The sequence below is a fragment of the Sphaeramia orbicularis genome, chromosome 17 (assembly GCF_902148855.1).
Source record: "Sphaeramia orbicularis chromosome 17, fSphaOr1.1, whole genome shotgun sequence".
Taxonomy (NCBI): domain Eukaryota; kingdom Metazoa; phylum Chordata; class Actinopteri; order Kurtiformes; family Apogonidae; genus Sphaeramia; species Sphaeramia orbicularis.
In genome coordinates, this window is record NC_043973.1 from 18077681 (window position 1) to 18098342 (window position 20662).

General features: G+C 39.8%; 1 protein-coding gene across 4 annotated transcripts in view; it reads left to right on the forward strand.

Annotated features, from left to right (window-relative positions):
• The window catches only part of LOC115437155 (nucleoprotein TPR-like), a 25923-nt gene continuing 5261 nt past the window's right edge, over positions 1 to 20662 (forward strand). The window contains exons 1-49 of one of the 4 annotated variants that reach the window (XM_030160306.1): positions 1 to 246; positions 1426 to 1530; positions 1757 to 1821; positions 2292 to 2382; positions 2826 to 2929; positions 3097 to 3261; positions 3542 to 3634; positions 3967 to 4047; positions 4278 to 4365; positions 4597 to 4734; positions 4829 to 4923; positions 5027 to 5224; positions 5318 to 5425; positions 5771 to 5994; positions 6126 to 6289; positions 6537 to 6655; positions 6788 to 6936; positions 7060 to 7222; positions 7391 to 7525; positions 8016 to 8156; positions 8247 to 8451; positions 8749 to 8945; positions 9033 to 9173; positions 9752 to 9868; positions 10160 to 10363; positions 10547 to 10731; positions 10861 to 11008; positions 11468 to 11605; positions 11712 to 11843; positions 11997 to 12127; positions 12259 to 12469; positions 12552 to 12701; positions 13070 to 13183; positions 13276 to 13380; positions 13488 to 13700; positions 13830 to 13868; positions 14059 to 14232; positions 14330 to 14441; positions 14700 to 14893; positions 15118 to 15188; positions 15782 to 15981; positions 16172 to 16366; positions 16552 to 16667; positions 16825 to 16899; positions 17252 to 17500; positions 17583 to 17775; positions 18672 to 18868; positions 19414 to 19485; positions 19609 to 19703. In XM_030160306.1, the coding sequence (XP_030016166.1) occupies positions 96 to 246; positions 1426 to 1530; positions 1757 to 1821; positions 2292 to 2382; positions 2826 to 2929; positions 3097 to 3261; positions 3542 to 3634; positions 3967 to 4047; positions 4278 to 4365; positions 4597 to 4734; positions 4829 to 4923; positions 5027 to 5224; positions 5318 to 5425; positions 5771 to 5994; positions 6126 to 6289; positions 6537 to 6655; positions 6788 to 6936; positions 7060 to 7222; positions 7391 to 7525; positions 8016 to 8156; positions 8247 to 8451; positions 8749 to 8945; positions 9033 to 9173; positions 9752 to 9868; positions 10160 to 10363; positions 10547 to 10731; positions 10861 to 11008; positions 11468 to 11605; positions 11712 to 11843; positions 11997 to 12127; positions 12259 to 12469; positions 12552 to 12701; positions 13070 to 13183; positions 13276 to 13380; positions 13488 to 13700; positions 13830 to 13868; positions 14059 to 14232; positions 14330 to 14441; positions 14700 to 14893; positions 15118 to 15188; positions 15782 to 15981; positions 16172 to 16366; positions 16552 to 16667; positions 16825 to 16899; positions 17252 to 17500; positions 17583 to 17775; positions 18672 to 18868; positions 19414 to 19485; positions 19609 to 19703 (6950 nt within the window). In that variant the 5' untranslated portion in view covers positions 1 to 95. The remainder of the gene's footprint in view (positions 247 to 1425; positions 1531 to 1756; positions 1822 to 2291; positions 2383 to 2825; positions 2930 to 3096; positions 3262 to 3541; positions 3635 to 3966; positions 4048 to 4277; positions 4366 to 4596; positions 4735 to 4828; positions 4924 to 5026; positions 5225 to 5317; positions 5426 to 5770; positions 5995 to 6125; positions 6290 to 6536; positions 6656 to 6787; positions 6937 to 7059; positions 7223 to 7390; positions 7526 to 8015; positions 8157 to 8246; positions 8452 to 8748; positions 8946 to 9032; positions 9174 to 9751; positions 9869 to 10159; positions 10364 to 10546; positions 10732 to 10860; positions 11009 to 11467; positions 11606 to 11711; positions 11844 to 11996; positions 12128 to 12258; positions 12470 to 12551; positions 12702 to 13069; positions 13184 to 13275; positions 13381 to 13487; positions 13701 to 13829; positions 13869 to 14058; positions 14233 to 14329; positions 14442 to 14699; positions 14894 to 15117; positions 15189 to 15781; positions 15982 to 16171; positions 16367 to 16551; positions 16668 to 16824; positions 16900 to 17251; positions 17501 to 17582; positions 17776 to 18671; positions 18869 to 19413; positions 19486 to 19608; positions 19704 to 20662) is intronic. The other 3 variants (XM_030160309.1, XM_030160308.1, XM_030160307.1) reach the window with 3 other exon arrangements.

Here is a 20662-nt window from a genome sequence, read left to right on the forward strand (position 1 = left end):
GAGCCCATCAGCGGTTTCATTAACAGGAGATAACGCTTGATTTTGCAGGAGTTTTGGTGTTAGTTTAGTTGTGTTTTTCGGACGGTTTGGAGGAGATGGCGGCCGTCCTGCTTCAGGCTCTGGAGCGGACGGAGTTGAACAAACTCCCCAAAGGCGTCCAGAACAAACTGGAGAAGTTTGTGTCGGAGCTGCAGAATGCTAACGAGGCGCTGAGGACGGAGCGCGAGCGGTTCAACGCCGACTGTGGTAAGGATTCAGCATACTTCATAAAAACTACAGTAAACCCAACAACATTAATATGTCAATTAAACTACAAATACCAGAGAGCGAAAAAGGAGATTCCGTCTTGTAATTCCGTCTCATTGAACCATCGGTGTGAATGAGTCGCAGTGCTCTCATGTTAGCCTCCATATCTCATTGAGGCTAAGTTCTGTTTTATTAACATTAGCTTGAAATATAGTGTATTGGATTATTACTGAAGTACACAACAACCCAGAAATATGTTGTGAAATTGCCGTGAACGTCTGTGATTTATTTGTATAACTGATTAAAAGTGGGAACACGATATGTTTGCTCAAAGGAAGTTGGTTGTGGTGTTTTTTCATCTAGCAACCTCACTTGTGGCAGAGTAAAAGTACTACAGTATAAAAAATAGATCCTGCACACACAACACCAAGTATTCTACAAATGTGTCACTATTGAAATATAAGTGAGAATGACCCATTTTCTATAATGACTAGTAGTAATGAATGAATGAATGAATATATTGGTCTCATTCAACCACATGTTATGATGGGCCTCATTATGATCACTCTATATACTGTGGGGTAGCTTGATCCACAGAAGAATGTATCATATTTTATCACGTAACTTTCATGTTGTTCTGATAATGTGAACCTGAGGTGTAAATAGACACTAATGTAGACATATAAAGTATCAAAACATGCAATTTCTCAAGTCCAAGTACTAGTAGAGTGTAGTTAAGTAAATGTATTTCATTACATTCCACCTTTGCGCAGCTCAGCACAATGTACAGTAGTGATCTTAAAATTAGCTTTACACATAGCTTTGAATCTATTTTAGTAGCCTTTTAACAAACAGTGAAAGATGCCATTTAACCCTCTGTCTCTTTATATAATGTATTATACCTCTATTTACTTACCTTGACATATTGTGAATTATTCAAGATTTTTATTTGTCACATGTAGTTGTACAGGTTCATTCACAGTGAAATGGAATTGCAACAAGCACCCCTGTGCAAACTGTGCATAGCTTAGAAGATAAAATACATAAAATAGAATATAAAATATAAAATGTACATATGAATATAGAGTGTAAACAGCAGTATATGTACAATATATGTGATGTTGTGTGTGTGAGTGTGTGTTATGTTTATGTTGAGTTATGCTGTCCCTTCCTTTACAGAACAACAGTATTTTGAGTTTGAGAAGCGACTCGCGGAGAGTCAGGAACAGATCCTGTCAGCCACCAAAGACCTGCAGACGGTTAAGGAGGAAAACAAAAGACTCAGTACGTTTTGATTCACATCATCTTCTTTATTCATCAAGGAATGAGAAGTTAAAATGATTACTGGCTGTTACTGTTAAAAGCTAACTTGTGGTGAAAATAAGCACCTATTTCATTCCTATGCTAGTAACAGCTGAGTTGAATCATATCTGAAGTAAACTGACAAAATGTCCTCACAATAGTCTTATTGTTGCATTGTCTAAGTGTCTCTGTGTTTCATTTTGTGCAGATGAGGAACTGAGCGCTCTGAAGGGAATCGAAGGAGAGACTTCTGAAGAAAAAACACCACAGCAGGTAAACATTACCCACAATACCTCTAAAAAAGAAACATCATGTTGTAACTTCTTTTCATTGCTATTTTGCTCTAATGGAGGTTTTGGAGGAATGTGAAGCAGCCCTTAATGGAGTATTATTTGACATTACTTACATTATGTTGAGATGAATTCAATGATTGAAATTTGAGCATAAACAGAATAGAGAAACATTGGTAATGCTGTATAAAATATAATGTCCACAGTACCCTGACACAATGCCAATATTTGTTGTATGTAACTGGCCAAACCAAGCTGTTGTGAATCAACGTTTCTGCAATCTAGAATGTGTTTAAACAGTTCAGATAAAGTCCATAAAGTTCTATGCATAGGGATTCATAGGAGAAAATTCTAAACATTACACACAGTATGGATGGGTCTGTGGAATTATACTGCCGATAGAATAGTTTCTCTATAATTATAGTAATTGTGTATTTTTGTGCTTGAATGCAGCAGACAAAAACCAAGTATGAGATTGAGGCAGAGAGGAGAGAGCTGGCGAGGCTGTTGGAGAACAGAACGCAGGAGGTGGAGAACCTGACGGGTAGGAAATCAGAAACAGGCTTTCTGTTCTAAGATACACATCTGCAATGATTTGTATATAATGGACACACTGTGCAGATAATTTACAAACATTTATCAGTTAAGATGAGTAAAAAAACATCTAAAACCCATTTTTCCTTGAAATTATTTACTGTCAAAGTTATTCACTCTCAACTGTTTTAACTTGGATTGACATTAGGCCTACAAAAGACAAATCTGATATTTTACTGTGTTTATTGGGAGCAACAGTATTTTAGTGATTGAAAGAACAGCCTGTTATGAATCATATTACTTTTTGTGAATTAGAAAATGTTCTGTTGGCTCAAATATCAGGCATCACTGCTATACACTGATATGCTGTGTGTCTTTTATATGAAATGAGAACAAGTTTGTTTTTGGTTATGTTTGTTAAGTACATATTGGTTCATTTTGTATGTATTTTAGAGGATGTGAAGCGTCTTAATGAGAAGCTGACAGAGACCAACAAGGTCAAGATGGAGCTGCAGTTAAAACTGGATGATATTCAATCATCAGAGGCTTCTGTTCAGGTAAACATTACACTGGAAATACTGTTTACTGCAGTTCTCTCAGTGACCACTAGGGACCTAAAGGTTGATGCTCATTTGATCCACACCATAAGTTTCTTTCATAATGTTCACTGCTGAAAGAAAATTCCTCATTGGCGATAATTGAGCATTTGAATGCTTTTTTGCAGCATCGGGAGAAGCGCATGGAGCAGGAGAAGGAGTTATTGGAAAAGAAAATAGAGTGGTTATCTACAGAACTGAAGACCAAGACTGAAGAACTTCTTAACACCAACAGAGATAAAGGCAAAGAGATACTGGAGCTTCAGGGAAGTCTGAAGAACAGCAAAGAGCAGGTATAATACACAGCACTGAATGTAATGTACTCTATGTATAGAGTTATCCCTGTTTTGTTTCCGTAAGTTAAGGAAAGATGAAAACTCAACTTTTTAAATGTATTATTCCCGACCATGTTAACTGATTTTTGCTTGTTTATTTATTTTTTACCATGATTTCCAAATTGAAGCCAATTGAAAAAACAGTGGATATTGAAATAGACAGAGATTTCACTGAAAATGTCTCATAATGTGAGGTTTTAGGTCTTACTCACATTTTAATAACATTTCTCTCTACTAGGTGAACAGATTGGAAAGTCAGCTCACGTCTCTAAAGGTAACCAGTGAAAATCAGAGTAAGAGAGCTGAAGACCTCAACAACAAACTAAAACAGGTAAACAAACCAAAAAAACCAAGAGTTTCTGAAGAATATTGATTTAAGATATAGGGTCTGTTGACTCTTCTTCTGTTTACATTGATTACAGACTGTGAGACCTTAACACTTGCTTATATAAGTTGAAATTTTACTTGTGATTCTGTCTAATAACAAAAGAAACTTTAAATCAGAAGCATAATCTGACATTTGTTTAACGGGGTTTCTCTGAGTCACACTGTTCTAATAATGTTGTATTTATTACTATTTTAACATATCATGGATGCTTCATAGGTTTAAATGTATTTGTACTGTCTGTTCTTTGATTATATGGTGTATTTCTGTCTCTTCAGGCTAAAGATGAGCGCAGTGCCATGGAGGAGAAATACCGCAATGAGCTCAATGCTCATGTCAAATTGTCTTCACTCTACAAGGTGAGAGTCACTGAAATACACCTGTAAAAGTATGTGTGCTTCAAAAATGACACAATCGGAAATCTACAGGTTAGTAAATAGAGTAGAGTTGTATGGATTTGTCATTTTTAGTGTTTCATTTTCATTCTCTAATCCTTAAGTCTAACCACAGTATTAGCAGCCCCTGACAGTACTGTATTCAGATGTTAATTATGTGACATCAGTTGTGAATTTGTCTCTTTTGCCTGTAGGGGGCAGCAACAGACATGGAGACCAAAAACCAAGAGCTGAGCAGAGCTGTGGAGGAGCTCAGTAAACTGGTCAAAGACACTGGAGAAGGTAGAATACAGTGTGTGTTGTCTTCAACAAACATGGACATCTGCAAATGTAGACTAATATTTCTACTTTTGAATGTAAATGTCAGTGTTATAAATGTGTATTAAAGGGTCATCCTCATATTACAATGCTATAAAAACACCACTGTGCACAAAGGAACTGCATTTGCATCTCACACATGAAAGGAGAGCCCAAAGTATTCCTGATGATCTGTGGGATTGATTGTCCTCGCAGCTAATAAGGTCCTAGAGAAGAAGGTTTCTGAAGGGGAAGAATTAAAGGCACGACTTGAAGCTGAGCTGAGAGAGAAGATCAAAAAAATGGAAAAAGAGCTTGAAAATGCTACAATGAAGGCTTCTGGCAAACACTGCTGTAAGAAAATATACATTTCAACATTAAGGTATATGTCAGTGTATTGAAATGTGCATATGAGCCTTTTTTTTAATATCTGTGTGTTATGCTCCAGGTGCTCCTTCCCTGACCGAGGAGCAGTTGGACTCGATGTGTCCGTCAGCAGCTGCCATCGCTGCTATAGTCAAGCCTGGCATGAAGTTCTTTGACGTGAGTGAAGTAAAATAAAAGAGCTCAGTGAAATGATGAAAATAAAATCACAGTGCCCTACTGTTTAATATTTTGCTAAATGTAAATTCCATTCTCTGTGTAGCTGTATAATGCATATGCAGAGTGTCAGACTCAGCTTCAGCTTGAGAAGCAGGAGACAAAGAGAGTCAGCAGGGTGTTGGATGAAATCGTCCAGGAAGTCGAGTCCAAAGCACCTGTTCTCAAACGCCAGAGAGAGGAGTACGAGGGCATGCAGCGGTCCATGGCCTCTCTGTGCAACAAACTGGAACAAGCTCGAACGGTTTGGAATACAGTCTAATAATGCATGATTCACATGATGATCACTGACAATAATACACTTTTGTTCATCTGAGGGTTTCTATTGTGTCAATAGGAGATTTACAGTCTGCAGAAAGAAAAGGAGGAGGTCAAGCAGCGCTGTGAAGGCTTGGAGAGGGATAAACTTAGGACAGAGAGGCAGCTGGAGGACACATCTGCACAGGTACACACTTTTCAAACTTTCAAAGTAGTATAAATGAAGTAAAATGGTTTCATCAGTGTGGTGTGTATGACGTATAGATTTAAACAAAGATAGGTAGAAGGCTCGTGTATTACATTACTGTACTTGGGACTAAATTTGATATGGTCATTTCTGCACTCAGTTTGGTACATTTCTCTTGTTTTCTTAGTGGGTCACACAGCTGAGAATCCGTTCCATTTTAATATGCTATACAAATGGACATTAAAACTGAGCTGGTTTTTTTTCTGTTAGAACTGATGATAAAAGTACTAAGGGAAATTAGATCACTGCTGATTGGTTGATCTCGTTCATCTGTCCCTTGTCCAGATTTGTGCTCTTCTGGTGGAGATAGAGGAAGGCAGGGGTAACCGGGTGACCAAGGACGACGGCAGCTCTGCCGACATTTCCAGCACCACTGAGGTCACCCACCCACGCCAGCTGTCCTTCCGCAGTGTAGAGGAGCTCCAGAGGCAGAACCAAAGCCTGCTGGGAAGGCTGAGGGAGTTGGAGGAGGAGAAGAACAAACAGCAGAGCCAAGTTACATCAGCACGGTAACAAATGTTCATGAACTAGGAGGTGTACTAGTAAAACTTCTACTCTTACCTCAGCCACTCTGTTCTTTGTGGTGAAGCTAAGCACTGAGAAACAGCAGAAATGAATGCCTCTGTGTTTGTTTGTCCAGTGTTTCAGAGCTGGAGACGACTGTGGATAAACTCCAGAAGGAGATGGAGCAGTTCAGAGAACAAAGGAACCAGCAGAAACAGTTGGCTGACTCCAACGCCAGGCAGAGAGACATGTACAAGGCTCTGCTGACACAGAGCACCGGCTTCAGCCTGCCTCCCCAAGGTAAACAGAACCACATGCTCTATGTAGAAACATTCACAAAGCAAGAGCAAAAAATGAAGCGTTTTCTTTTCTCCCAGTGCAGTGCTTCTAATATGCTCATATAAATTAAGCTAATGCAGTGTTGTATCTTAAGAGGAATTTATACAGTATATAGGGTGTAAGGAGTTAAATATCATCCTTTGTCACTGAGGTTGACCTGTGTTTAGGAATTCTCATGGTCTTTGCACAATAAACATATCATTTTCAGGTCCAGACTTCCATCCTGCACCTGGTCGTCCCTCTGTCCCAACTACTCGTTCTACTCCTCAAAGAGCTGCTGCTGCAGAGTCAGCGCAGACGGCTCAGGCTAAAGCTGCCTTGAAACAGGTAATAAATAAAAACACTTAAATCTCCATGGTTTGTATTTTGCTTTAAATTAAATAAATAATACAGAATCATTAAGTCACTGTTCTGCTCCTTCTTATATTACCTGTGTAATAAATATATCTGTATTTCCAGCTCAACGATGCCTTTACGCTGTATAAGAAGGAGAAGGCAGAAAATGATCGGATGCTGAACGACACAAATGACAGACTGCAGAAGCAGCTGACTGAACTCCGCTCCAGCAATGCCAAACTTACCTCTCAACTGGAGTTCAGTAACAAAAGGTGACTTAAGTTTCCTAGAGTTTTTCCTGTCATGAATTTTGTCAAAAGGGAAAACCAGGTCAGGTACTTCTGCTGTTCTCAGACTGTTTTGATTGGATTTTTTCAATGTTCCTCTGCTGTCAGGTATGAGATGCTCCAGGAGAACGTATCAGCGTACCGGAGAGAGATCTCTGCTCTACAGGACAGGAGCCAAAAAATGTCTGCGACGGCCCAAAGACATGAACACATCATCCACACAATGAGCCAGGACCTGCGTCGGTCAAATGAAAAACTGGCGCTGGAGGAGGTGTGTAAGAAACTATTACATGTCGTAATGGCAGTATCTATATATGATTAACACAGGATGTCTTTGTGAGTCTCAGGAGTAATGGACCTCTCCTTCCAAACACTCTTTGCTCATTTGAGAAGCTGTTTCAATGTTTTTATTTATTGATGTCATTTTATGTTTGTTTAGGTTCGAGTAGAAAACTTAACAAAGGAGAGAGACATGTTGAGACAAGCAGAGAGTCGACTCAATCGAGAGAAGGAGGCCATGCTGGCTGAGCAACGGAACCAGAACCTCCTACTCACCAACCTGAAGACTATACAGGTACAGTCACGCATCGAGATTATGAACAAGAGTGAATAGATGGGGCTCATCATACCACATGCTTTTGTTGTACTGGTAATACTATTCAGTAGATGCTACTGCCAGTAAAATACAGCCCAAATTATTATTTTGATGGACTTTTGGAACCCATATTAGATTAGTTAACACTTAAATGGTAAACTTTATTATCCAAAATATGTGTGACATCAGTGCACTAAGCAATAAACTTCACTCAGTTATTATTTATTTCAAAAATATAGTTAAAGAATATATATTTTAAAAAATCAATTGTAACAAAATATGTGCAACTTGAATAAAGAAAATGTGCATATTTTTCAGCATTATGTTTACATAATGACTAACATCAGAAAACATACCTTTGTACTATTATACATATCTGTGATTGGTCCATATATCCCAGTATATCAGTTGGGTTTCACGGTGACTTATTTTCACTCATTTATTTGTTAATTTATTTGTTATGATCTAGCTAACCATGGAGCGAACAGAGACAGGTGCACGCCAGCGACTTAACAATAAGATAGAGCATCTGGAGAAAGAACTGGCTACTATGAAGACCAGGCTGGACCAGGAAGTGGGACAAAGACATGCGCTTGGACGCTCTATGGATGTATGTGGAGTCAATATTTATGTACATGTACCATGCATGTCTTGTAATTCAGAAGAATGTACCAGCAATTTTTCATCCCTGCCCCTGCAGGCCCAGCTGTTAGAAGCAAAGAGACAGCTGGAGACACAGAACACCTTGTTGCAGAAGACCAGAGAGTTGCTGCGTACTTCTGAGCAGCAGGTGGCATCACTCAGAAGCCAACTGGCTTCAGCGTCTGATGGTTCCAGTACTCCAGCCTCCAGCAACACAAGCACACCAGCAACAAGGGCTGCAGGCCTCAGAGCACCAGTTAAAGGTAAACAGGGAAAAGAAGACACTAGAGCTCCAGTGTGTTTTGCTTAGTTCCTAGTTAATATTATTCATCGGATTATTAGTCTACTGTGGTTGTCTCTTCCAAAGTCCTTATCAGTCGTCCCTCCCATCTTTCTTCACTTCATTATGTTTTCCATTGTGGTCAAGGAAAATTGTTTAGGAAAAAACAGATGTGATCTTTCTGACCATTTAACCAGTACCCATCTCTGTATGAGTATAAACTCTATAGAGTTGAGTTGATGTTGGTATTACCAGTCTAAGTGTTTCTCTGCCTTTTCAGTTCGGTCTCCCGTGCCTCCTGCCACCCAGCAGTCCAGCCAATCAGAACATGAACTTGCAGAAGTGAGAGGTCTTCTGCGCACTGCAGAGGAAAAGAACAGTGAACTATCAGAGCAGCTACAAAACGCTAATACCTCTGTAGAGCAGTACAGATCAGTGGTACTCACTCTGGAGGACAGTCTAAAGAAAGAGAAGGAGGTATGTAGTAGCTCACTGATCCCACTGCCTTTTCTGCACTTCTAAATGCAATACTCATTGTACTTCATCTCTGTTATTGTCATCCAGTCACGTACCCCTCTGGAGATGCGGCTCAAAGAGTTGGAAGAGGTGCAAAAGCAGCTGGAGCAGAGGATTGTAGAGGCAGAGAAGATGAAAGAGCAGCAGCAAGAAGAGCGGAGGAAGGCTGTGGATGCAGTGGAGAAACAAGTACGTTTGTTAATACACATTAAGTTTGTCATTTACCCAAGAGTTCCAGGATCTAAAGGAACTTATGCAAAGGACTCAAGAACTGTAAAGATTATGAAAATTAAATCATGTTTACACACAGTAGAAAACTAACAACAAAGACTGACTTTGTTTAATATCTGACCCTTGGTCTAACAGTTACACACAATTACTTCCTTGAAGTACATGAAGTTGGAGCTGGGATGTTTTTTCTGTTTAATCAGTAACAGCCAGCCCTGCAACACAAATGTTTGTAAACCTTTGGGAATGTCTTCCCCTGAACAGTCTGTTTTTTCAGCACCTGGAACGAAATTTAATCCCCATCATCCAAGTCTAAATGCAAATTTAAATTGAACACACCTCTTGGTCCTTGAGAAAAGGTCCCATTCTTAAAAACCCACTTCATATGTATCAGTGTGTGATGGAAAAAGGCCTGAATGCCCCATGACCCTGATTAGGATATGTGGTTTAGGGAACGGAAACTTATTGAATGCATGTGCCTCCATTTCAGCCCATTCAATCCTGTAATTATTCTCTATTTCTTTTCATGTTTTCTGCAGGTTGCTGAGCTGCAGCGAAGTCTGAAGGCCAGTCAAGTGGAGCAGCAGGAAGCACTGGAGAGAGCTGCATCTGCTGTTACACTGGAACAGAAAGCTATACAGGACAGCCTCCTGCAGGTTCATTAATACCCACATGCTCATCCTTACACATTACTGCCTATCCATCATCCTGGAGTTGTCAGTAAAGCTAATATTTGTAGAATATAAAAACATATGACAAGTTTGTAATTGATTCCATCATTATTCTGTCTTATTTTACTCACCCCAGTTAAAATGTTGTATGACAAACTACGTTAACCTCTAGGAACATCCTAGAGTAAATGACGAACACAGAATAGACCCCAGTATGTTTATTATTTTATGGACCTTCATTTACACACAGACTTCTCCGTTTTGTCTTCCACTCAGACTAAGCTCGCAGGAGAAGCACAGTCGAAGTATGAGCGGGAGCTAATGCTTCATGCTGCAGATGTCGAGGCCCTGCAAGAGCTGAAGAAAAAATTCCAACAAGAATCGACACGGAAGAGGGAGCTCGACGAGCAACTAAACAAGACGACCTCCCTCCTTCAGGAGAAAACTGTCGCCTGGAATACAACAGAGAAGCAGCTCAAGGTAGAATGGCTGAGGATTAATACAATAGAGTGCACACTAAAGGGAAACTTTATATATTTTATTGGTTATATTTAGGAGTTCTTGGTGTATCCCTAAACAATAGGTGTGAGAATGCTGCTCCAGATGACTATGAGCCAACTTATTTCGACTAAAAGTCTTCGTTTTCCTTTAACTTCCCTATAGGAGGATCTAAATAATAAGAATCGTCGCTGTGAGGATCTGGTGAAGCAGAATGCACTCCTGCACCAACAGATGGATGAAATGGCCACAAAGAGTCGCGAACAACGACAGCAGCCCCAGCAACAACAGCTTGACTTGTCATTCAGCGAGGAAGGGAAGACCACTGAACAGATACTAGAAATCCTCAGGTAATTATGTCATACACAAAGGGTAGCTGTGCATTTCCAATGATGACGTTATTGTAGTTCTTAATGCATAGTTGCAGTTTATCTAAAGAGATAATGACCAGTTGATTGAGTCTGAAATCTGTTTTCTAGGTACGTGAGGCGTGAGAAGGAGATTGCTGTTACTCAGTATGAGGCTTCTGAGGGAGAAGCTCTTCGTTATAAACAGCGAGTGGAACACCAAGACAGAGAGCTCAAAGAGCTGCAGGAAACTCTGAATGCTGAGAGGGAAAAGATGCAGGTATTGATGAAATGAAGTCATATTTGTCATTTTACCTATTAAGTAAAAGAAAAAAACAACCCTTAACTAAAATTGGCCATATTTTTTAAAGGATAACGTCACAGCATTTTAGCTATCTGACCATAAAACAATAAACATGAGGCCATATGACGAGTTAAGTCACATCAACTGGATATTCTGTTACCATACATTACTAAATATATACTATGCTCTTTGAACAGAGCATCATGAAACCATGTTTGATGATGAAAAGACTAATTTAGGAAGATAACCTCTAGATTTGTCTGACTCAAATGGCTGAAGCCTCGTAACAACTTCAGATAAACTGAAATGTGCTTTGAAATCTGGTCAGTTTAAGCTGATAAAGGAGAGTCTTGTTTCACAGCAGTAAATTATAGAACTATTGTGAAACAACAATAGCTATACATTTTCTCACTACTGTATACTTTGTTTACTCAGACTATCATGAAGTCACTGGCCCAGCAAGAGGAACAGCTGAAGAAAATGGAGAGTATCAGAACTCTTCAAGAAACGAACAGAACACTCAAAATGGACAGAGAGAAACTGGAGCAGGAGTTGCACCAAGCCCAGGTTAAGGTAAGCCACTGTTTTTTTTTTCTATTCTACACTTTGTTTCTTAATTTGTACAACTGGCAGAAAACAAACCTGCATTATAGTCACTATTTATCTTTGTTTCCTTCAGGTGAAAAAGCTGCAGTCAGACATCAGCCCACTGCATCACTCTTTATCTCAACTGTCAGAGAAAAATGGCTCCCTACAGGCTGACAAGAGGTTAATGGAGGACGACCTCAAACGCTGGAAGGCCAAGGCACAGGTAACTGCCCTGTGTGTGTGTGTGTGTGTGTGTGTGTGTGAGTGTGTGTGTACGCTTAATTGTGTTTATCTTATATTTTGCTAATATAGCCACATTATCATATTTGGTTACCTGTGTTAATTGTTTACATACCATTTGTATTTCCCACTAAAGCAACTGATGAACCAGCAGAAGGATGGAGATGTTGAGGAGAGACAGAAACTCACCACAGAGAGAGAAGCTCAACAGAAACGCATCGCACAACTAGCTGAAGAAACAGCCAAGTTAAAGACTGAACTGGCCAGGTATGCAAAACCAGCCCACACACATGGTTTAGCAGTTAAAAGACCAGAGCAGGACGTCCAGATTGTACCAGATTAATCACTTTTTCTTCATGAATAACATGCTAAGTGACATGATCCTTATTGTGGCTCAGATCCAATGCCAGTAGCAACTCAGCGCAGTCTCAGCTTCAGGGCCTGAGAGATTCCGTGGCCCGACTAACTTCAGAGAGGGACACTCTTAAGAAAGACCTGGAAACCAAAAACAATGACATTCTTGAGAAGAACAAGACCATCACTCAGGTGAAAAAGATTGGACGGCGCTACAAGACCCAGTTTGAGGAGCTCAAAGCCCAGCATGACAAGGTAAGTTTTAGTTGTGAAGGCTGAGAAAAGCACCAGTTTATTGCATCAAATCTATAATTGTGAGTCTGTCTCTATTTGACAGTTGGTTGAAGAAACATCAGCTAAAACACAAAGTGAAGCAAGTTCGAGTCAAGAGGCCCAGCAGCAGCTGAATAAAGCCGAAGAGGAGATGAACAAGACAAAAGAGGAGCTGAACACCCTCAAAGAAGAGATGCAGAAAAAACAGGATGAAGTAAGTAGCAGGTTTATTTAAGCCTCAATGTCATGAATTAGTGTTATACTTTTTGGTGAACATCATCTTTCTTCATATAGAGATTAATTATACCTACTTTATCACTGCAAGGGACAGTGGGAGCTTTTTTATACTAGTTACAGGTTCAAGGAAAAGAATTCAATGAAATTCAAGGAAATATATTGATTGTTGTTATATTTTTGACTTTTTATCAGAGGAATAGAGAAGCTAACATTAGTGAGCATCACATAATATCATTGTCATAATTTAAAAAAAAAAAAGCTTTTTAAAACCTAAGCATCAGAAGGTAAGAAGAAGTTTTATGGTGGCTCTATTACTCTTAAGTTTAAAGTAATTTGCTCAATCAGGCTCAGAAGTCTAAGCAGGAACTGGAGGAGGCCCAGAAGGAAAACCAACAGAATAAAGAAAAGTCCCAGGAGCTTCAAAACCAGCTGGTACAGAATCAAAACCAACTGACACAGGTATAGTAGTTCAAATAGTTCAATATCCTCTGTCTGATGGTTGAAGACATAAAGGTAAAAATCACTGGCCCTGTTGTCATCTGACATTGTAGGTGCAGTCTCAGCTATCCCAGACTCAGACTCATCTCCAGCAGATTCAGAATCAGCTGACCCAGAGTCAGAAGGAGCTTCAACAAGCTAAGACCCACAGTCAACAGGTACAAAAAAAACCTGCTAATCTGTTCTTAACATATGCATTTACAGGGACTACAGCACAACCCAACAATTTACAGAACTACAAACCCTCATCATTTCTACATTACAGTTGCAGAATCAGTTAAAATCGGCACAGTCTCAAGCTCAGGCCCGTCAGAACCAGATCCAGCAAATCCAGAGGGAGCTGCAGCAGTCCAAAGAAGCCCTCCAGCAGAACCTCTCTAGTCAGAAAGAACTGCAGCAGACGCACCAAACCAGCCAGCAGAGCCACAACCAGGAAGTCAGCAACTTAAAGGCTGCACTGTGCCAAGCGGAGACCAAGGCAACGAGACTCTCTTGCTACTATACAAAAGACAGCACATATTTTGCCAAAATATTGTATTCTGTATCTGTCTTGCTTATTTCAAGATGTATACAATGGTAAAATAACAAATGGCTTTTATTTTAACAGGTGACAGAGCTTCAAGGCCAACTGGATAACTTGCAGACGGTTTGTGAAATGCCCTTTACACATACTTCAACTAGTACAAGACATAGATTGCATGCATCACTTTTTAAGCACTTAAAGAAAAACAAATTTGCAGAAAGTTAAATATTTTATAATAGCAGTTAATATCTCAGAGATTTCTTTATAGATTTCTCTAATTTCCTTCTTTTGCTACCTTTAATTTTCCTCTTAGACGGTTGGTGAGCGTGATTCAGATATCAAGCGCCTACAGGAGCAGCTGACTGAAGCCAGACAAACCAATGAAGCAAACCAAGCTACTCAGGCAAACCAGAGTTCCCAGTCGAGTGATGCTGGTGGAGATGCTAATCCAGCTGTGCAAGAGGAGCTGTCAAAACTTAGACAAGAGGTATTTACAGATCATGCAATTCAGAAACAAAGAAATGCATAGACACCAATTCTAGTGGAGTTAAACATAAAGGAAATCAAACTGTTATTTAATGCAGTTATCTGAGAGTAAGAACAGAGAGGAGCAGCTCAGACAGCAGATGGCCGACAAAGAAGAAAAGACAAAGAAGGCCTTCCTTGGAGCCAAGACCAAAATCAACCAACTAAATAGTAAGTTTATACGCATACACAAACACACAGATAACAATTGGCCGTACAATAACCTGAAATAAACTAGACAAACAGAATCAGATATAAATGTCTACTTTTGTCAAGTATCAGAAAAAGTCCCGTTGCTGCTGTCTGCAAATGACACTTAAATCTTTGAGCGCATCCTCAATCTAATCATTTACTTTTACAACTGACTGAGATATTATGTTGTTGTATTAGCTCTAGAGTAATAGGGATTACATTCACATTTGCCTACAGATGCCAAGGAGCAGCTCAGCCAGGAGGTTGAAGAGCTGAAACAGACTAAAGAGGAACTGGAAGTGAGAATGAATGCCATCAAGTCTCAGTATGAAGGACGCATGCTTCGACTGGATAGAGAACTGAGGGAACTGAGAGAGACGCAAACAAACACTGACTCCAGAGAAGAACCCCAGGACCAGAGCGGCTCAAAGGTAAACACCTTATACCATATATGAACCAGACATGTGAGGTTGTTTGTTTGTATTTTTGCTTTTTCTGAAGGGAAATCATCCGGTATTTTACATTAGAACTGCATGTGCACTTACAAACTGTGATATTTGCACAGTCTGTAATTTCTAATGAGAGGATGAATCTAGTGTCACTCTATACCTCTGAGTTATTTCTGATTTCAACACGGTAAACCTTTGTATTTAAGGTGGGCGATCAAGCCAGATCTGCAGACCAGAGGCAGATATCTCTGAAGAGTCCTGCCCAGGACAGAGGAAGGTAAAGGACACACCCTTAGAACGCTTTAAAGTAGCCAAACAAAGGTCTTGTCCACACTTACACAGATATTTTCGCCCTTGGTTTGGTTTCCGCACGTGTTTTACAAATTATCTCCACACACAAAGTAATGCAAGAGTGACTGCAGTAAGTGATGACGAAGTCTATAGTCAATCAATAATATATCAAATAAATAACACATCCTCATTCTGCAAAAAAAAACAAAAAACAAAGAAAAAAGCTGTTTCTGTTTTTTGATCAGACATAAAATGCTTTCATGCTTTGTATGTGTTTGCATTAGAAAAATTATTTCATTTCAAGAAAATACATTGAAGTTTGCTTTAATAATTCTTCAGTGTTCCTCAAATAGCTTTTAATGTCCACCTGAATAAAGCTGAGAGTATATGAATCTACACTTCAGAAGGACATTAAAAATCTGTTTTTAGTGATCTAAAATGCTGTTTCCATATGATTGAATGGCCAAAAAGAGAGGAAAATGCTTCTCACAATATCTGTATTCATGTGGATGAGACCTTAAACATAAAAAAATAATCTGCTCAACAGAAATACAGTATTAACGTAACTTTGTGTGTTAGTTCCAGCCTGTCTGAACCTCCCACTGCCAACATCAGGCCTACCCCAAGTACACCGTCACCGAGCAACAAACCAAGCCCTTCCACTGGTAGTAAGGCCACACCCCGCGCTAGCATCCGGCCTATGGTTACCCCAGCAACTGTCCCCATACCAACACCCACGGCCACTGTCATGCCAACCACACAGACTGACAGCCAAGAGGGTGAGAGCAAAGGAAAGAATACTAATAAAAGAAATATTTGGATTGATAATATAATAGAAAGATTTTTTTTTTATCTGGAATCCAGCAGCTCACAATTTATCAAGTAGCAGAGAGAGTTTGTAACTGTGGGATAATGTTTAGGTAGATGGTTAGATCATGTGTGTGACAAGTATCTTGATTCTCTCTGCAGTGCTGATCAGCGCAGGAGCCTCTGTACATTCAACGAGCTCCAGCCTGGTCAACACCCCCACCCCCATCACCCAGCCTACCAGCACCCAGACCACAGCATTTGTCCAGCCCACCCAGCAGCAAGCAGCCAATCAGGATGCAGGGCTCAGTGTGGAGGCAGAGCGTCCGTCTACATCATCTGCTCTGCTTGGAACAGGTGAGGCTCACCAAACTAATCCTCAAGTGTGAAAGTACGTATGATGGACATTTATGAAATGCATGAAAAGAGGTTTAATATGTCACAGCATGAAAACGTCATAAAGTAGGAAAATGAATCATGTGCTGCATCACATTCCTAGTTTTTCAGTGGTTTTGTGTGTAAAATTGTTTTTGTAACTGAAGCAGCTTCAAAGCGAAGCAGAGATGATGAAGAGGAGGAAGAGGAAGGCAGACCAGAGAGTTCACACACTCCCCCAAACACCAAAAAACTACGGCTAAGGCCAGTGATAGGACTGCAGGTAAACACCCAGGCATACAGATCAGCAGATTTACAGTTCTACCTAAATGTTTACTTTTTGTAGTCTTTTTGTTTTGTTTTTTTTTGGATTAGTGAATTAGTGTTTTCTTTTAATGAATTGTTATCTGCATGGTAACAGTTGTAATTGTGTCTTTAAGGTGGAGGGAGATGAGGAGATGGAAGGGGAGCTACAGGATGATGGTGAACGCCAGGATTCACCAGACGACAGTCAGGTCAGTAGAAAGAAAGAAAAGCAGCTCAGTCATTTGCTATATAAGGTGTTTTTATTCATGTACACCCTGAATCAAAACCAAAATTGATTGATTAAACATCTGCTCAAGAACAGAAAACAAAACTAAGGGCGTGAATTAATTCCTCAGTGTTGGACTCAGAGTTTGTGTGCATTTTAGAAATGGGTCATTTGTCAACAACTTATAAGTTAATTTCTACAATTTTAAAGGTTTCTTGAGAATAAATTACTTTACTCATTTTTTTCTTTGTGCCGAGCTTTCACAGCTGTAAGGTCTTATTTCTAGTGATAATAAATACAAAGTAATGGTTGTGTATTTGTTAATTGTCCTATAGGAGCTCCCAGAGGAAGGTTTTCAAGCCTTGGCTGAAGATGACGACATCGATGATGAAGGCGTGTCCCAATCCGTCCCCTCTGATCAGATGTCCTCTCAGGGCTCCTGTCTGGTACGAGATGTCATTGTGATTGACACCGACAGCGAGAGCCGTGAGAGCAAAGAGGAGGAGAAGCAGCAGCAGGAGGAGGAGGGAGAAGAAGATGAGGAGGAGGAGGAGGAAGAGGAGGAGGAAGAAGAAGAAGAGGAGGTATTGCCCCGTTCACTAGAAGTTGGCTGCTTTAATCTTGGTTTAATTTGGTTTGGTTTAATTTTTGCATTTTTTATTTCAGTATAAGGAGGAAGAGGATGATGATGAAGATGAGGATGATGCTGGCGATAGCAGAATGACAGGAGGAGAGGGGAGTAATGAAGAGAGCCAAGATGTTGAAGAAGAGGGAGAGGAGGAGCCAACAGAAGGCACCAACTCTGAAGAGAATGTGTGTGGACCTTCATCAGATCAACCATCTGAGCCGACCCAAAGCAGTAAGCAGAAAGCGCCTCGCAGAAGCTCACACGCAGAAGTTCTACAGCACATGCAGACGTCAAGTTAAACTTTAACCAATAACTAAACCTCTAGAGTCATCTATATAATAATGCGCGTTCTGTGTCCGTCTAATGTCCGCTCGATGTGTGATTGATGTTGCAGCACAGGAGGGTGTACGGGTACAATGCCGCTGTTGCACCACGGGAGGGCGCTATTGTATAATGGCACCACGGGTACAATGCCACTAGTAAAGATACTCAACTAATTTTTTGTATTCTTTAATTATTTAATTATTCCAGACTGACTCACTTAGGCTTGAAAATTATGAAAACAAGATAATGTCTCAAAATTAAGTCATGTAGCAGTTTATCAACTTTAAAATATTAAATAGCCCTGTCTTTGGCAGTTATTAACATCTAGATATGATAGAAGGTGATGATGAACTTGAAACCTGTCTGTTCAGAATGGCCTTTGATGCTTAGTACTGTGATACTTTGTTTAATAGGAGAATGCACTGTATTGTTGTTATTTATTTGTGATGCTTTTATCTTTATTCTTCTATTGTACAGCACTTTGGTCAGCTTTGGTTGTTGTAAAGAACTTAAGAAATAAAAAAAAAATTGATGTTACACAGTCAAAAGTTGATTGCAAGAAAGTAAAAATTCATAACTAAAAAGGGTTTGGATAAGAGTTTTAGAATTTTTGTTAGGTCCAGTAATGTTTTCAAGACAATTCATGACATCTATTGGGATCTTGGAAGAAATGATGCCGCACATTATTCATGTGATACCTTTTTGCAGTGAACTCTGGATGAGTTTGCTTAGAATGACCAACAGCTTCTAGTTAAAAAGTAGATCGATTGGGAGATGAGTTCATATAACTCTTTTTCTTTCAGGTGATGGCAGTAGTGGTGCAGCATCAGAGGCTGAGCCCCCCAGAGACTCTGTCCACCTCCCCCCAATCTCCACCCCCTCACCCAGCTCCTCATCCCTCACACCTCGTCTGCCCCACCCCCGTAGGCCCCCTCACTCTGTCCCACCACGACTCTACATCCAACCCCCTGCACCAGAGCTGGGACCCCCACACACACAGGTACAAACAACGCCTTTCACATATTAAGATCAATGTTAGGTCTTTGACTAGTCTAAAAACTAATAAACATTTAAGACTTGTGCCTTTTAGTACTTTCTGAGAGGTCTTAAAAACTGATTTGTATTGAGATGACTATTTATGATGCCGTTTTACCCATTTTAGATAAAACATCAGCTCCATTAAAGCTTTAAAGTTCAAAGGCCTAAGCAAAAAAAAATCTTACATGATTTGGATCAGGTGATTTAGTTAAAAGAGATGGCTTCTCAAAAATTAAACGACCATTTATGTTCATTATAGATGACTTACAAACTAAAGAAACCATGTTTTGGATTTTTGGATGTGTTTATTCTGTACAGTAGCTTTTATAAACAACGAAAAAATGAATTTCCAAAATACAGACCTTTTGGCATCAGTTGTTCAGGCCTTGTCATGGTTGTGGACCTCTCATGTCGAGAAAGACTAGAATGGTGACTTGTTTGTTCTGTTCACTCTTATGTAAAACCGTTTTTTTCCTGTCAGTGCTGATTTCTCTATTTGTTCTCCAGAGACAGTCCTCTCAGCTTCGTAGACAATCAGTAGGCCGTGGACTTCAGCTCACCCCAGGAATCGGAAGTACAGTAAGTGCTTGAGTTTATTTGTCATCATCATAATAGTATGGTATTATGTTGTTGCATGAAATATACTCTTGCACAACAGGTATGCAGAAAACATTTAATCTGAAACTCTGTATTTTCTTCTAGCAGCAGCATTTCTTTGACGATGACGACAGAATGGTTCCCAGTACTCCTACTCTAGTCGTACCACACCGGACTGACGGGTTCGCTGAGGCTATACAGTAAGATACAAACCCTGAAAATTCATTAGACTACATCAACAAACACAGAGTCAGTCCATTTGTTAATTGCATTTATATGAATTTAAATGTTTGCGGGATCTGAATTCTGCAAGTGGTTTACAGTAATGCAAATCATGTCAACAGATGTTTGTAAGGTTCATCATTTATGATTATACACTCACAGTCAATGAAAACTTTGAGACTGTATTTTTCAACATAATTTTTATTTTGAAACCCTAAACTGGAATTTTTTCTTATGAATCATTTGTTTAGGATATTGGCATACAGAAACAAAAATCTAAAGTTTCAAGAATAATTTCAAAACAAAAAACTTAACAAAAGAAAATGGCACCCACCAAACACAAAGTCACAACAGTCAATGCCAGGTAGTGGTCCTGGTCGGGAGTTGTCACTCTCTCTCGCCCTGGACGCGGTCTATCGTCAACAGAGCCTGATGTGTTGTGGCGTTCAACCAGGTTTCTGATTGTGGGTTGGGAACAGCCCATACATAGGCCTGGCTATATCATTGTAGCTCAAACCGGCCTCCACCATACCCAGTGCCCGGAGATGTTGTTCACGTTATAGACGTGGCATGATGCCGTTCACTGGACTAACAATGGTGGCCTTTTTTGGGCCTTTATATAGGCCTTCCAAACCAATCCTCAAATTGTGCAGATACCCACTGAGTATTGCTCAATGTGTATTTGGTCCACTTTTGCAAAGAGACCAACCCATGTGCAATGAACCGTGACAACATGACAACTCATCATTATCTCAACTACCCGAGCACTAAGTCATCAATAAATCCACAATGAATAATTACAACCCCCCTACAAGTAGAAATATGCAAACATTTCTACCTCAGAGTTTCTATTGACTGTCAGTGTACAAAGGGAAACTCTTCAGTGTCTGTGACCCTTAAACATGTGATTCTAATAAATACAATTTCCTCTTAAACA